The sequence below is a fragment of the Eurosta solidaginis genome, chromosome X (assembly GCF_040869045.1).
Source record: "Eurosta solidaginis isolate ZX-2024a chromosome X, ASM4086904v1, whole genome shotgun sequence".
Taxonomy (NCBI): domain Eukaryota; kingdom Metazoa; phylum Arthropoda; class Insecta; order Diptera; family Tephritidae; genus Eurosta; species Eurosta solidaginis.
Window position 1 is genome coordinate 99,492,316 of NC_090324.1, and position 17,319 is coordinate 99,509,634.

General features: G+C 41.6%; 1 protein-coding gene across 10 annotated transcripts in view; it reads left to right on the top strand.

The window, feature by feature from the left end:
* Nucleotides 1-17,319, top strand: part of bt (projectin protein bent) — a 3,328,983-nt gene that overhangs the window by 1,842,568 nt on the left and 1,469,096 nt on the right. For 8 of the 10 annotated variants that reach the window (XM_067757812.1, XM_067757814.1, XM_067757820.1 and 5 more), the window contains one exon: nucleotides 94-129. The exons of the other annotated variants lie outside the window; for them this stretch is intronic. In XM_067757812.1, the coding sequence (XP_067613913.1) occupies nucleotides 94-129 (36 nt within the window). The remainder of the gene's footprint in view (nucleotides 1-93; nucleotides 130-17,319) is intronic. 10 annotated transcript variants of the gene reach the window in all.

Below are 17,319 nucleotides of genomic sequence, written 5' to 3' on the forward strand. Positions count from 1 at the left end.
ACTTTACATCAACCTACCACCAAACACCTACCACATGTCATGTGAACACATCGCATATGAAAACTCGTGCCATAATTTTCATCGGTCCTTTAGAAGAAGCTGCGTCCCGGTGAAGTAGCAGATAATAGGGTAAGTATATAACTTATAAGATACCTTCCCGCTAACTACTAACCACTAATAATATATATATATATAAATTAATTCAGGTAAATTCGTAAAGAAAAAACCAAAAACCAGCATTTATTAGTGAAGTATCGACATATTAGTATTTATTTCGTGGTACTAGAATATCCGAATTATAACTGATAAATTTTTCAACAGGAATTTTCGTTTTCATGCTTTTTCGTAAGCATTTTCTTGTGTATTTTTTATTGACAGTGTTTCTGCTTGAGCTGCTTTTATTGCAACTAAAATCAATGAGGACCGGAGAGGCACAAACCCTCACCAAAAAAACACTAGGAAACCAGCCTAGAATAAGCACTCACTATAGCAGGCACATTTTCGTTGGTGTGAGGGTTTAGCCGAACTCCATAGCACCTATGGATCTGAGGGGTGTGGGGCCTGCATCTACGCCGTTTCACCTCATAGGAGGGCGGCGGGTTGTCGGTGATTAAGAACTGCCAACCTCCTAATCCAGCGTAATATGTAGACCGTGCCTATTGGAAGATTTGCAGCCAGGGGTATTTTCAGTTGTATTTGAGAAAAGCCTTCCCAATACCGGGCCGCCTCGATATTGGAACGGACGGTTTTTATCCTCATTTCTAACATTAGAATTCTGAGACCTAATCGTCAGGTATGTGGTTGTACGACCAACATGAACTCAAAAACTTTAAAACGAAGTAAGGCTGAAAAGAAAAAGGCGATGGCGTCGCAAACAGAGCAAGCGATGTTAAAAGCGATGATTCGAACGCTAATAGCGATGAAAGTGTGCAGTTAGTACGCTGGGTAAAGGAGCGGTCTACTAGCCCGAACAAAGGACTAAAGTTAGAGCTGGAACAACGAAATAGGGAGCTTAAAAGAGCCCTCTCAAAATATTCAAAAAGAATTATGCAGCGCTTAGGTGCATTGGTTGGCCCAGCCAACGATGAGACAGTGGAAGAATGTCGAGGACAGTTCACTGATGAAATTTTTGCTGCGAGTCACAAGCAGTGAGGCATTAAAAAACGTGGGGTGCATTTGACTACATGTCATATCTTTCCTCTCAGATAGTTGCCAATAGAATGATTGTAACATTCAATATCACCCCACGCTTTTTACTGTGAATTAAATTATTCTGTTAATAACTTAAATTTTATTATAATTTTGTTTTGAGGTGATTAACTACAAATGATTGTTTGACCTTCTACTACAGTTATATAAACCCTTTTTAATTGAAAATTATTTTCTATTTTTTAGTTCGGTTAGCTATAAAAGCGTGTTTTTAGTTTTTTTATATTATTATTTATTTTTAATATTTTAGTTCAAGTAATTTTAAAAGTTTTAGTCGAGAGTGATGAAACCTCGAAATGCCAGCGGTTCATGGATGAACCCAACCCCACGGCACCGAAAAGGGCCAAGACGCAGGGTGGCTGGACACGGTCTTTCGCCGAAATTGCCAAGGGTCGGCAGATCATTGGCATTATAGACGAGAGCAGCGGAGATGGCAGCATCCAGAAACAACAGTGGAAGTGGATCGAGGCCGCGCTCGCTACGGCGGCCGTTAAGATTGAGAAAGACAACCCTGGTCCACCGCCACCTTACAACGATGCAGGGTGGTTCCAGGGCAATGTAAAGCTAATTGCCTGTGACGACGCCAGGTCGGTAAAACTCTATAGGGCCGCCGTTGATAGGGGTGGTATATTCGGGCGCGCGCCTTAAGGCCTAGAGCCTGGGTTACATTGACGCCAACGGACCCAGCTGAAATCCTGGAGCTGCTACAGGAGTACAACTCGCCACAGGTTTGGAAGCCAACCCGGATAAAAGCAAGCTTGTCCTCTTCACGAGGAGGTAAAAAGTACCAAATCTTACACCGCCAAAAATTGGGGGTACGTTATTAGCGTTTAGCGATCAAGTCAAGTATTTGGGAGTCATTCTGGATAGGAAGCTATTATGGAGTGACCATATAGTGGAGCGATCCAAGAAGGCAGCAGAGCTGTTCACCTGCAAGAGGGCAATTGGCACCTCCTGGGAATTCTCCCCTAAGGTGACCTACTGGATTTACACAGCCATTGTGAGCCCGATTCTTCTTTATGGTGTCTTGGTCTGGTGGCCTGCACTAGCTAAAAGTAACTACCTTAAAATGCTTCAAAAGGTGCAACGGAGTTCGGAGCTCTGCATTACCGGGGCTCACGGCTCCACTCCAGATTCCGTTACATACATACATGGATACATAGATACATAGATAGATACAGGCCAAGCTAATAAAAGCGTGTTAAAAAGGGCTCCAGTATGCTCTTTCGTAGATGTGCCACGCATCCCCTTCTATCATTAATAAAGGAATGCGTTATTCGCATTATGTGCAAGGTTTCAAATCCATGGCCATTCGCGCTGGTCTTAATTTCAATTAAACTTGTGCCCGTTAACCTTATGTCACCACACCATCACATTATTGCATTGTCATCGAGCCTTGATACGTGTGCAAAGTTTCAATCAAACTTATGGCCATTCAAAGTGGTAATAAGGCCAATTGAACTTATGGCCGTTAACCTTATGTCACCATACCATCACATTAATGCATTGTCATCGAGCCCTGATACGTGTGCAAAGTTTCAATCAAACTTATGGCCATTCAAAGTGGTAATAACGCCAATTGACCTTATGGCCGTTGACCTTATGTCACCACACCATCACATTAATGCATTTTCATCGAGCCTTGATACGTGTGCAAAGTTTCAATCAAACTTATGGCTATTCAAAGTGGTAATAAGGCCAATTGACTTTATGGCCGTTGACCTGATGTCACCGCACCATCACATTAATGCATTGTCATCGAGTCTTGATACGTGTGTAAAGTTTCAATCAAACGTATGGCCATTCAAAGTGGTAATAACGCCAATTGACCTTATGGCCGTTGACCTATGTCACCGCACCATCACATTAATTCATTGTTACCGAGCCTTGATACGTGTGCAAAGTTTCAATCAAACTTATGGCCATTCAAAGTGATATAAGGGCCAATTGACCTTATGGCCGTTGACCTTATGTCAACACACCACCACATTAATGCATCGTCATCGGTCGTTGATACGTATGCAAAGTTTAAAATTAATCAGACTTCTAGAAACCGGTGAAAATTAAGCTCAAATATTCCGTTACATAGATACAGGCCAAGCTAATAAAAGCGTGTTAAAAAGAGGCGCCAACACGTTATTCGGGCAGAGTTTGCTGAAATTTTGGATGGTGAATTTTCTGCCGCCCGCTTTTGAAATGCATTTTATACACTTTTGTGATGTATTATTGTGTGTTTCGAGATATTGTATTAGTTAATTAATAAATCTATTCTATATTTCATAAAATCGCAATGGCGCAAGGCGAATAATAATACATATATGCACAAATGCGTACAAATATATATATTACGATGATAGTACAAAATATTCTTGAACTTTGTCAGGGACCTAAGTGCCAGGTTTCACATTTACCATCCGGGTTTGACATCCACCATAATATATATATGCACTAGCGCGTACCAATATATATAATACGGTGATACTACAAAATCTTCCTGAACTTTTTCAGGGACCCGGCACTTAGCCGGGTTTGACATCCACCGTAATATATATATGCACTAGCGCGTACAAATACATATATATATTACGGTGATACTACAAAATCTTCCTGAACTTTTTCAGGGACCTGGCACTTAGCCGGGTTTGACATCCACCATAATAGTTCATATAGCGCATACAAATATATATATCCGGGGTCATTTTGTGTTTTTCTTGGTGGTTATCTTTTGACAAAGCAAAATTTTGGACTCCCGCCTTCGGATTAATAATACTGAAGTCAAAACGCATCTTTCGACCACTTTCCAGATATTTTTGGAAATGTTTTTGAAGTTGATCCCTGTTCTAGAATATTACCAAAATAAGTTTTACCAATTAAAATTTGTCAAGTAGAAGCCAGGCTGAAAGAATTTAAGTATACAATGCATTTCAACACATAATCACAAAGCTATTCAAATTGAAGGGATTCGCATTTGAAGCTTATCTTCCTCAAAAATATTCGACATGTATTTTTTTGCGATTGTTTTCGAAAATATGATTTTTTGATTATTTGACTCATATGAAATAAACAATTATTCGAACGTCATTCACAAGCTTTTCGATTATATCCGACTCAGTACTAATATCCTGAATCAATACAATGTGCTGAAATACACTTTCGAGTGTTAAATGCAGGGATACTCCAAATGAAATCAACCAATGGATTCACATCTTACACCCCACCTCTTCCAATTTGCATGAAATTTTTTTACAGCATCTATGGACAAATATAACAACCCATATTTTTTTAGTTTTGTCAAATTCACTTTAGTTCCATTTTTATGAATTTTTTAAAATTTTGTGTTTTCAGCCGATTTATTTTTTTCTAAATTCAATGGCGCAAGGTACTTTTCAGTAGAAAGCCCATTGTGAAGTTGTTGTTTAAGTTAAAGCAATCAAACTTACAAAATTTCACCAAGATTTCTAATATAACGTTGAAAGTAACGTAGGTATTGTTAAAATATGTTTTTTCACCCTTTAATTTGATATTTTAGGTTTTTTTTTCTCAGTATAGTCTTTTTTAGGAATGCTAATAACTTTTTCTAAAAAAAAAAAAAAAAACTCGAAGAGGTCTCGTTTTAAAGAGAATAAAACATACTATTATATTCCAAAATAAAATTCGTGGATATTTGATGGTAAGTGACCTAGGTTAGGGTTAGGTTGGGTGGTAGCTTCCCTGATAGGGGAAGCTCACTTGGACAACATGACGGTCCGTTGTGATACCACATATAATAAACTAAACTAACGGTGACGTAGATATAAAAACTTAGACAATCGTTGGGTAGCAACGATAAAGTTCCGAATGATCCCGATCTCAACCTTGGATAGCTCCTCTGGAGAACCAAGTGAGTCACGACCGAAATACTTTCGCCTAGTTCTGGCAAACGCTGGGCAGTCAAGCATAAAGTGATTTAGAGATTCCACCTCATCATCCTCCATACAGCTGCAGCAGGATGGAGTTTCCAATATATTGAGACGTAACGCATGGATACCCATGAGACAGTGCCCTGTCAAAACCCCAATGACCATTGATAGGTGAGCCTTGGTGAACCCAATTATTTCAGCATACCTCCTGCCATCCACTTTCGGCCAGAAAGATCTTGACACCCTGTAAGACGTAGTGTCCGCCCAACGTTTGCTGAGCTGACTCGAGGCCCAGCTATGGCTAGCGGAATCCCGAAATCCCTACAGCCATCTTCATCCGGTTCAGTTGTACCGATTCGGGCTAAGAGATCCGCTTGACAGTTACCCGGAATATCACTATGGCCCGGGACCCAGATAATCTTAATTGTAAAATAATTCGATGCAATCGCAAGTGAGGTCAGGCACTCCCAGACCACCCTCGATCGCACTGTAGTTGAGCTCAAGGCCTTTATGGCCGCTTGGCTATCAGAGTAGATGTTAAATTCCCTAACCGTAGTAGCGCTGGATATCATTTCATCCACCGCATCCTTAATCGCAGCAACTTCCGCTTGGAGTACAATGCAGTGATCAGCCAACTTAAACTTGCGGCTTACATTTAGCTCTTGACAAAAGACCCCCCCGCCAACCTTTCCGTCCAACTTCGACCCATCCGTGAACAAGTTAACCGGTCCCATGCCCCAGATAATTCCTCTTCTCCACTCCTCCCTCTGGGGAATGACTGGGGTGAACGTTGTACAGGGAGCGGCCACCGGCATGCAATAGTTCGTCCTGTCCGGGATAAAGTCGAAACTAGTAAGAAGGCTAGAGTGTCCGAAATCAGAAAGCATATAACCCATATCACGAAGCCTGACCAACGACCGGGCCGCGGCTGCCTTTTCCGCAATATTTACTTGATGTATATTCAGCATGACATTCAGTGCCAAGGTAGGTGTTGTTCTCATAGCACCACTGATACCAATAAGCGCCGTCCGTTGCACTGACACTAACATTTTGGAGGTGCTCGCCGTCTCCAGCTTTTCCACCTGACCAGCACCCCATAGAGCAGGTTCGGTTTGACCCCATCTCATAAAGCCAGTGTACTACTCCTGGCGAGAGCCCCCATCTCTTTCCGATAGCCCCCCTGCAGCAGTACAAGGCAACCGCGGCCTTCCTGGCCCTATCTTCCATATTGGGCCTCCAGGACAGCTTCTTGTCCAGAAAAATTCCCAAATATTTTGCCCTGTCAGTAAGTACCAACGGTACCCCTCCAGTCGAAGGATTTATGAAGTTGGGTATCTTATATCTCCTTGTAAAAAGAACCAATTCTGTTTTTCCCGGGTTGACCGCCAATCCACATGATTCAGCCCACCTAGCCACAGTAACCAGGTAGCCCTGCAGAACATCGCGCAGGGTGCCCAGAAATTTGCCCCTGAATAGGATAGCGAAGTCATCTGCATAGGCAACCACCCGACAACCATTGGCTTCCAGCTCCACAAGAAGCTCGTTGACTACCACAACCCAGCGCAGAGATAGGACACCCCCCTGTGGCGTGCCCCTGCACACCTTCCTCCTAATTATTGCCCCTCCCCACTCCGCTGCGACAATTCTTCCACATAGAAGTTTGCTAATAAATTCAACCAGAGCCGCTTCGACTCCTAAACCCACCATAGCTCTTTCGATTGCCCCCGGTAAGACATTGTTAAAAGCCCCCTCAATGTCTAGAAAGGCACCCAGAGCATACTCTTTATGTTCTAGAGACCCCTCTATTTGCTTTACAATCGAATGGAGAGGCGTTTCCGCCCAACTGCCCTTGCAGTACGCATGCTGTGAAGCCGACAGTAATCCCCAGGTATCCTTTCCCGTAGGTACAGGTCAATCAGCCGCTCAAACGTCTTAAGAAGAAACGACGAGAGACTGATTGGCCTGAAATCCTTAGGTGACACATGAGATCTCCTGCCGGCCTTCGGAATGAAGATGACCCTAACCGTGTGCCACGACTTAGGGATATAGTTAAGCCTGAGGCAGTTAGTGTAGATGATGGCCAACCAGCGGCAGGAAATCCCTAAAGACTTTTGAAGTTGCGCAGGAATGATGCCATCCGGGCCGGGTGACTTATAGGGCTTGAACGAATTTATAGCCCAGGATATTTGACTTTCCCGTAGTGGGACGGCAGGCATTTCTGCATGGCCAGTAACCGCCGACCACTTAAGGGAAGATCCCTGTGCAACTGGGACATCGGGAAAATGATTGTCCAGTAAAAGTCTCAGGGACTCCTCGCTACTCATCGACCAGTCCCCGCCATCATCTCTCAGATACCCCCGAGGGGCGGGATTCCTAGAGAGTATTTTCCAAAGCCTCGCGGATTCATTGCAGCCCTCTACGTTTTCGCAGAAGCTTCGCCATGAATCTCGCTTGGCTATCCTTATTTCATATTTATAAATCCCCAGATTCACCTTATAGAGCTCCCAGTCCGAGGGTAGTTTACTCCTCCTGTCTCTGTTAAAGAGCCGCCTACTGGACGCTCTTAGGTCGTCAAGGGAATCAGACCACCAGGGCGGCTTGCCCTTCTCCCTGTAAGTTTTCAGTGGGCAGGACTGTTGAAAGGTGCTATTGCTTGCCGAGGTAAAGTTTTCCACTAGACCGTCTATTTCAGGTTATACGATAGGCGCCTCAGACAATAGCTCTCCCAATTTCCTACAATTCAAGTCCCAGTTGGTACTTTTAGGGTTCCTAAAAGATATTTTACCGGGACGTTCTTCGTTCACCGAGAACTGAACGTATCGGTGATCAGAGAAGGAGTGCTCGTTGAGAACCCTCCAGCCAGATATCCGATCTTCCAGTTCTCTGCTAACCAGGGTGAGGTCCAGGACCTCCTACCTTACCGCAGTAATAAAAGTCGGGTCATTCCCCCTATTACATGTACAAAGTCCCTCATCTACAATAAAAGTAAATAAAGACTCACCTCTGGTGTTCGTAGCCGAGCTCCCCCATATGCTATGGTGTACATTAGCATCGGAACCTATGATTACGCCAACACCTCTCCGCCTTGCTACAGCGTTGATTTCGTCCAGTATCACAGGTGGTGGTCCCGTTACGTCCCCATGGGGCATATACGCTGAGACCACCCACAATTCGTTACTGCCTCGCTCGAGGCAGACGGTGGTTACGTCAGCATTGCTTTAAATTCCTTTTTAATAAGCACAAAGGATCTAGGCCTTCCTGCCTCCCCATGCACCAAGGTGTTGAATATTCCCGTCCTTAATCCAGAAATTTTTCCGCCGTTACTACTCAGCCACGGCTTCTGGACAAGGACTATATCCACTCCGCCTTTCTCAAGACAGAGCAACAAGTTTGTGGAAGCCGCCTTAGAATGCTGAAGATTGGATTTCCATCAACACCACCCTTCTTCTTTTGCACCCCATCCTTGGCGGCTTCGCCCTCGGAGACTAGGAGATCTTCCTCCCCCCCCCCCCCCCCCCCCCACAAACAGGCGACTTACACTGATGACGGATCCCGCCGTCGATGATTCGCCCTCGGAGGCTAGGAGCTCCTCCTCTGCCCTATCAGCCAGACGACTAGCACTGATGACAGATCCCGCTATTGACGGGACGTCAACAGTGCTTTCGCTGTCCAAATTAGAGGGGTCAGCATCCAAAACCATTAGTACTGGCTTCCCTGCGGATGCCTCCACCTCCCGAACAGTCTCTGGGGGAGAGGAACCATCTCCCCTGGAATCAGCGTGGTAAATTTTGAAAACCACACGCTCGAGGCCATAGGAGATAACCACCCTCGTGTCAGAGAGAGGACCGGTGGACTCTGCGTTTAGCAGAATCAGCACTTGCCGACGTGGCCCAAGAGCCTCCTCTACTCTGAGGACCCTCCAGTTATGCGTCGGAAGGTTCGGGTTGCAGTAACGCATTAATTCAAGCATTTTCTCCGGCTGAGAGGGCCCGGCACGCAACCACACTCGAGCCCTCGGCCGAAGGGGGAGATCCCTCCGTTCCACGGCCTCGAGTCTGCCTCCCCTCCAAACCTCCCCAACCAAATAAATTTTTTTCTTAAAGATACAGGCCAACCGGTCGTCAGCACAAGTAATCAGTCTAAATCCATGATACCACCCCGAGTATTCGAAGCATGGCCGCGGACCTGGGCTCTCCATAACAGCGGTCATATAGGCCGCTGATATGGCGCTGGCGACCCACGGCCACTCTTCTCGGGAGATGACACCATCCTCCCTACTCCTATCCAGGACCCGCTCGTTTAGCGATTTCGCTAAACAAAATTGCGTCCCCACCTCCTCGGGTCCTTTTTTTCGTTGAGGCATTCCGCTCATCCGACCTTTGCCGCTTCATAGCCTCTAAACCCTGCTGCTCACCCGCATCGTACGACACCGGTGTGGTCGTCGCAAGCTACGACGCGCTTGGCCCACTCCAGCATCCGGGAATGCTTCTCAGAAATCTGAGTTGCATCCCTTCCGCCGTAGCGCTCCAAGATCTTCTCAGCTAGGCGCCGATCACCCAGAGCTTTCCTACGCGGCGTCGATCGCCTACCTTTCCCGGCAGGCTTCGAACCCAGGGCTCCCGTTGGAAAAGCTCCTCGCGACAGGGCTTCCTTACTAGTACTGGGCTGGTCCGTCGCATTCGCCGGATCTCTACCTTTCCCTGTCACAGCCCCATATGGGCCTGCATTGGGTGTCGGTTTCGACAACCCTCCACTACCCGAACTACCCGTACCTACGGGGTTTGAAACCAAACCCCTGCGCTGATCCGTCTGATCAGCCCTTTTGACCCGCCGGGAGCTTTCCCGGCTGGTAGCGACCTGCTTCGGAGCGCTCTCCGCACCTATCGCGTCCCTCGCACCATGACGACCTTCGCCGTCACTCCTACCCTCCTTTTTGTTAGTTTTCGTGTCCATTCTAAGAAGTGCCCCCTCAAGGCCGCTATCCGGAGCCGATTGTGTAGTCGCCCTTCAACGGTCCCGTGGTTATCTATGCTGCGCAGGGAGGCCACGCGAGGGTTGACGCATTACCTTATGGGTAATGCGTTCAGAGCCACACCGGACGCAAAGCGGGAAAATCCTCAACCGCACCTACACCACCAACTTAACGGCGACGGACCCGGAACGTACCGTGAGGCCCACCACGGTTTTAAAGGGACGTGGGCAGGTGGAGCATTAGCCTACCAACCATTTCGATAGGGTTTCACCCCGACGTACTAAGGTGGCAGAATACCGCACCTACCAGCCCAAAGTCATCAAATCCTAAACATAGTCAAAATCAAGTCCCTAACAATTCAGTTCGTCACCGTTGAGTACCGATCTTACCCCTTAACAGGGTCCTCCCTCCCCTGAGCTCGGCACAATGACTCAGGGGTGCGGGTTTTATCGAGTTGTCCTCTCTAGATCCGCCATTATCCGTAGAAGCAGGGGCAACTCGTGCAGGATGTGATAACCAATCACGTGTGACAATTCGTCACTATGGCCGGTCTAAGACTGATACCAGTCCCTGATCCAGAGCCTGGAACCACGTATGATATCCAAGCCAAGTATCTTAACCCCCAGTAAGTGACCTAAAAAGGCTTAAAATTTAAAAAAGCTCCAAATTCGATAGTGCTAGTAACAAGGCAAAACCAAATCAATAACACTGTGTCACACTAAAAAAGTAATATTTGCGAGACATACCTCACGTTGTAGGTCTAGTCCGACATACAAAAACTCCATACTCTAGTCATGTGTCAGATAAAAATAGAAACAATTCAATTTCGTATGTGCAGTTTCCTGACTTGTACAAAAGAAAATTTATTTTACGTTTACACGGTATGTTGCTTTTCATACGTATAAAGTGACATATACATATAACAAATACATATCGTGTAAGAAGCCTTTTAGTTTTCCAAATACGCTAAAATTCTTAAGTACCCTCGAATACGCACTCACCTGAATTCAATTTTAATTCATTATTATACCTATAAAAAAAGTCGGCAATTTTTCGAGATCAGTCGGCATACCAGTAAGATTTACCCACCACGATCGGAACCTTCGCACCGCCCCTGAGTATATAAGAATTGTTTAGAATAATTCTGTTTAAATAAGACCCAATTTTTCCAATAAATTGAATAATAATTCGATCGATCATGATAGCCAGACCAAAAGGGTATTTGTTATTTCATTTTACATTACATGTCAATCCTGTCTCGATCCGAATTGGCAAACTTCTGTTACAGTAGCAGTCTGGTGTGATCCTGGCACCAACCACGAGATCATCAAAAAGTTGTGGATGTAATAAGGCATTCACTAACAAGAAGCAGTTACAAGTATCGTGCACAATATCAAAAGTTACACAGTTTTGGAGCAGAAAGATAAACGTGCCAAAACACATCTACAAGTGTATAAACAAAAACATTACAATCAGATTTGAGACTGTATCGAAGCATCTCAATGTCATCCTAGATTCACTAAATAAATCAGGAAAGGCTATACGCAGGTTAAATAGTCAACTCACTAGAAGTCACCAAATAGAAGTATACCAAATACTCTCTAACGTCAGGGACAAATTGGTATCCTCATTAGCTAGACATAATATAGAGGTAGAGGTCCCAACTTCATTTGAACAAGATATAAAAATTCACTTTAGTACTGACTTTGAGGAAGAGCAGCAAACAATTGAAAATAATACTTTGCAAACAAAAGCCCTCAAAATGCCTCACTCAACAGTAGAATTCATTAAGACAGCTTCATCGGTGCAGCCTGAGTAGAAGAAATAAAAATAAAATTGAAAGTATCCATCAAAATTGAATCAGTAGAAGTTTTGACACAAAACTCCTGGACGTATAACAACGTAGTAAAACTACAAATCAGTATACTATAGAAATAGAAAAACTTACAAAATTCGTGGAAGGAGCATACATATCTGATGGATTACCCGCAGATTTAGTAACTAAATATGCAACACAATCAGCTGTTAAAGTTATTGTGACGAATATTAGCAACACTAAGGGATACTATCATCTCTAAGCCAATACTAACCAGTGACTTGTATGCACATCAACAAATGAATCATTACGTCTATACATATGTCCATACAAGCAGCGGAGAGCAACGCACAAACACATGCAGTGACTTGTATGCACATCAACAAATGAATCATTATGTCTATACATATGTCCATACAAGCAGCGGAGAGCAACGCACAAACACATGAATGTATCTGAGATACTCCCAAAAGTAGGCAATCATCTGTGGAAGTATCACTCGACACGCGCATGGGCTATGCGAGAAACTATAATAACAGTGCATCTGTAGTTATAGCTGAGAAATGTATAGCTGGTAAACAAGTAGTAAGTAACTTCTAGGAATAGAAACGCCTAGAAGTATGCGAACGAGACAGAGTATAAAAGGAGTTAAAGCTGAGTAATCAAATCAGTTTGATTTAAGCACGCTATCTGTTGAGAAGTAGAAGTGTTATTGTGAAAGTAGTCTAATAAAGACCATTTTGCATTATTGAATATCGGAGTTATTTATTCAACAGTTTAGTGATTCGAATGTTAGCAGAAGGTTGCAAATAACCGGAATTTCCAAAATTCGTTACGCTATGTAAAGAAACTGTTCAAACGAAAAAGTTAAAATGATTATGCAAGCAGGAACGTTCACATCTATGAACAAAGCAATATCAAAACTCACAAATAGTTGTACTGAAGTCACGAGTAACCGAAATTCAGTACTGCACATACGCCAACAAAGCTACAACCGTGGTCGTTTCCGTAGAAGTTATCAAGGTAGCAATTATAGAGGTCGTGAATCCACAACCCGATTTATACAAAATAATAATATATCTATTATTAAAAAAAACCAAATCAATAGTAATATAACAATTAATACTTCACAGATAACACAGTCACAACAGATTTAAAAGGAGATGACCTATTAATTAAACTGAAATTTCAAATAGTAGAAGACAATTTCCCAATCCCATGCGATGGAATTCTAGGTTTAGATTTTATAAAAAAATATAATTGCATATTAGATTACCGTAAAACTGAAGGCAGATTAATTTTGAGACCTTATGATTTTCCACAAAATATAATAATCCACACAAATAGACCGACTGTCAATTAGCTGATGGTTAATACCATAACAAATAAAGATCAAGCTTTTGTTAGAATCATAAATACTACAGATAAAAACGCAACTACTCTATAAACAAAAAATTAGCTGCAGATAAATTCCGACTTCCAGGAGTTGATGACATTTTGGATCAATTACGAAGCGCAAATATTTTTCATGTTTGGAACTAATGTCAGGTTCTCATCAAATAAAATTAGACTCAGACTCTAGAGATATAACTCAATTTACAGCAGATGATGGCGCGTACTGTTTAAAAAAATTACCATATGGCTTGAAAGTAGCACCCAATTCAATTCAAAGAATGGTGACTTTAACATTTGCAGGCCTTCACCTCCACAAGCATTTTTATATACAGATTATTTGGTAGTATTGGTTGTTCCGAAAAGCACATGAAATTTACTAGACGTATTCTCATTTTGTAGAAAATATAATCTAAAGCTGCTCCCCGATAAATGCTTATTTTGTTAGTCAGAAAGTTACCTACCTCGGACATCAGGGCACAAGCAAAGGAATTTTACCAGATCCAAGTAAATTGGAAATTGTTCAAAATTATCCAACTCCTAAAACAGCCGACGAAGTCAAACGATTAGTTGCTTTCTGTAATTATTACCGAAGATTCGTAGCAAATTTCGTAGAATATTCGAGAATTTTAACAAGACTCTGTAAAAAGAATGTTTTCTTCGATTTGACGGAAGAATGTCAAAAAGCTTTTGTCTATTTGAAGGAGGATTTAATAAGCCCAAATATTTAGCAATATCAAGATCGTTACAAAAGGTGAAATAAATAAAGCAACAATTGGAAAATAATTGTCATCAATTAACGGGCCATAACTTATCTTAGACCATACGTTTATGGCAGAAAATTCCTAATTTAACACCTTCAACTTACCTTTTTTCAATGAAAAACCTTTCGTCAAAATTAAGAAGAGTTAGATTATATTTGGAAGAATATGACTTTGAAGTGGAGTACATAGCTGGAAAATAAAACTACGTAGCAACCGCACTATCGCGAATTGATATTAAAAACTCAAAGAAATGGGAGTGGAAAACTGTAAGATATTAAAATACAAGATCGGAAACTAAACAACTGACCAGTAACAAGTACAAGGAAAGAAGAAAATAAAAGTCACAATGAGAACCCTATAATATATGAAGCGCTTGTGAAATATGAAGAAAGAAGACATGTCGAGCTTGTTTTCGATCCTCCGAAATTATATTTCAAAATAAAAGATAAGAAAATGTTTAGCAAAGTAGATACAAGCAGCTTTTTCGCTCAATTCTTTCACTCTAATTACTCTGCTGTGGTTCATTCGTCACCTACAAATTATCCGTATGAGCTCCATTGTAGTAACTCAATACTTGCTCCACGTTTGTTGCCTGAAGATGTTCTATTACATCTAAAGACCCTAAAAGAATTCTTCAATTACGGTCCCGATTTGATTCCAACATGTTTTCTTAAAAATGTGCGGAATACATTTACCAGTCCCTTACTGATCTGTTTAACCTCTCTTTAAAAAATGGCATTTTCCTGACGGCTTGGAAGGAATCTTTTCGTATCCCACTCCATAAAAAAGGAAGACAGTCGTCTATTGAAAACTATCGTGGAGTAGCAAAGCTCTCCGCTATCCCTAAGTTTTCGAAGCAATCTTTACTAATCACCTTACACTTTCGATTTCTACATTGATAGATATGTAATGTAACAAATTAATAAAAGAATGTTTTGACTTTGGAAATCTGATCAGTATTCCTTTTATTAAAGAAATTAATTACTATTTATACAGAAGTTCTTAACCTATGCATATATACATACTTATATTAATATTTACATACTAAAGGTGCATGACTCAATAGTGAGGAATGCTTGTCAGCAAATTATTGACTTACATATTGTCAATATAATTCCCGCTTGAGCAGTTCGCTATGACGCATTAATGCATTAGGTGACTTAGGGAAAGCGAATGAACTTATGGTAGTTACCTGGGTCAATAAACGAGCGTTTGTAATGTTAAGCGTGTTTGTAATGGCGTGAATTCCACGCGATACTACAGATAGTTCTCAGGATGGCTTTTGTAGAGCCAAATCAACCACAACCAATTTGCTTGAATTTACAACTCACGTCTTTAATGGGTTTAGAAATAATCATCATACCTACGTTTTATACACTGATTTCAGCAAAGCATTCGACAAAGTACGCAACTCATTACTTGTTTATAAACTCGAATTGCTCGGTTTTCAACCTGGCCTAACTCGCTGGATCTCCTCCTATCTTTGCGGTAGAGCTCAAAGAGTCATTTTTAAAAACATTTGTTCGAATGTGATCGTTGTTCCCTCCGATGTGCCTCAGGGCAGCGATCTCGGTCCTATTCTGTTTTTGCTCTTTATAAACGATATTTTCACAACTATAGAATATTCTAAAATTTTAATGTATGCCGACGACGTAAAACTTTTTAAGTCATACGCGTCGGTTGAAGAACGTTCTGTACTCCAGGCGGATTTAAATTGTTTAGTTACTTGGTTTAGTGCGAATTTTATGCCGCTCAACATAGAAAAATGTAAATTCATGTTTTTTTCACGTGGGAACGTACAGCCAGCTTCTTATAAAATTAATGGCCAAACTCTGGAAAGCGTTGATGTTTCTGTCGACTTGGGAGTTACAATGAACTGCAAACTTAGTTTCAACCTTCATATTAATGCCACAGTCAATAAAGCGAGAGGAGTTTTAGCATTTGTGAAAAGACGGGCAAAAGAGTTTAGTGATCCTTTCGGTACAAAAACCCGTTCTACATCATTGGTGAGGCCGATATTAGAATATGGATCGATAATTTGGAATACGCGTTATCAAGTTCATGTGGATAGGCTAGAATCAATTCAAAAACAGTTTTTACTTTTCGCCTTGAGAAATCTTCAATGGACTCTCCATATAATCTTCCTCCTTACACTAATCGGTTAAAACTAATAAATATTCTTACCCTTGCAAGTCGTAGAGAAATGCTAGGTGTACTATTTATAGCTGGACTTTTGAATGGATCGATTTCAAGCCCATTCCTTTTGAACAAAGTAAACTTGAATGTTTCATGCCGAGCTTCAAGGCATAATAAACCTATAATTCTTAGACAATGCAGAAGCAATTTCCAACTAAACGAACCTTTTCTATGTCTGTGTGAAGATTATAACTCTCACTCGAGAATAATTGATGTTTCGGACTCGCTCTTTGCCATAAAAAAAACGGTTCTATCTTCTCTTAATAATTAAAAAATTATATTTATACTTTTAATCTATTGTATTTGTGAATCTATATTTCTCAGCTGATGAGGTTCTCTGTAACTGAGCGGTTTTAGATCTCGGCGCTTAAGAAGCAGCTGCAAATTATAAATAAAACATAAATAACTATTAGGATACAAAAAACTAAAATTAACAGGATTAGCCTGGTTTCATCAGGCCACTTGGGGGCAGTGCGCTGCCACAACGTCTGAGAAAAAAAGAAAAAAGAAAAGAAAAGAAAAAGAACCTGATTGTTGAGGACTTGTAGGTAACAAAGTTCTCAAAAATTTAATTATTGCATTAACTCCGGAGGTAATGCATGTGACAAACATTGGAAAAATTCTTCATAAATATCACGACTATTCTGTTTTTCGTGGCCACCCAGCAAAAAATCGTCCGATAAACAAAATAAAACAAAAATATTACTGGAAAACTATGAAATATGATATAAGAGAATATATCAAAAATAGCATCCACTGCAATAAAACTAAAATTAATAAACATCTTAAAAACCAATAAATATAGCGGAAACACCTCCGAAATCTTTCGTTATAGTACAAATCGATACAATCGGACCATTACCGAAATCAATAAACGGAAATGAATATGTGGTTACTATTGTATGCGATCTAACTAAATATTGCAGTACCCGTTCAGAGCAGACATGCTGTAGCCGTTGCTATGGCTGTATTTGAACATTTCTTCCTGATTTATAGTTGTATGAAAACAATCATAACCGATATGGGAACAGAATAAAAGAATAGTTTATTTGAGGAGTTGTGTAAGCTTTT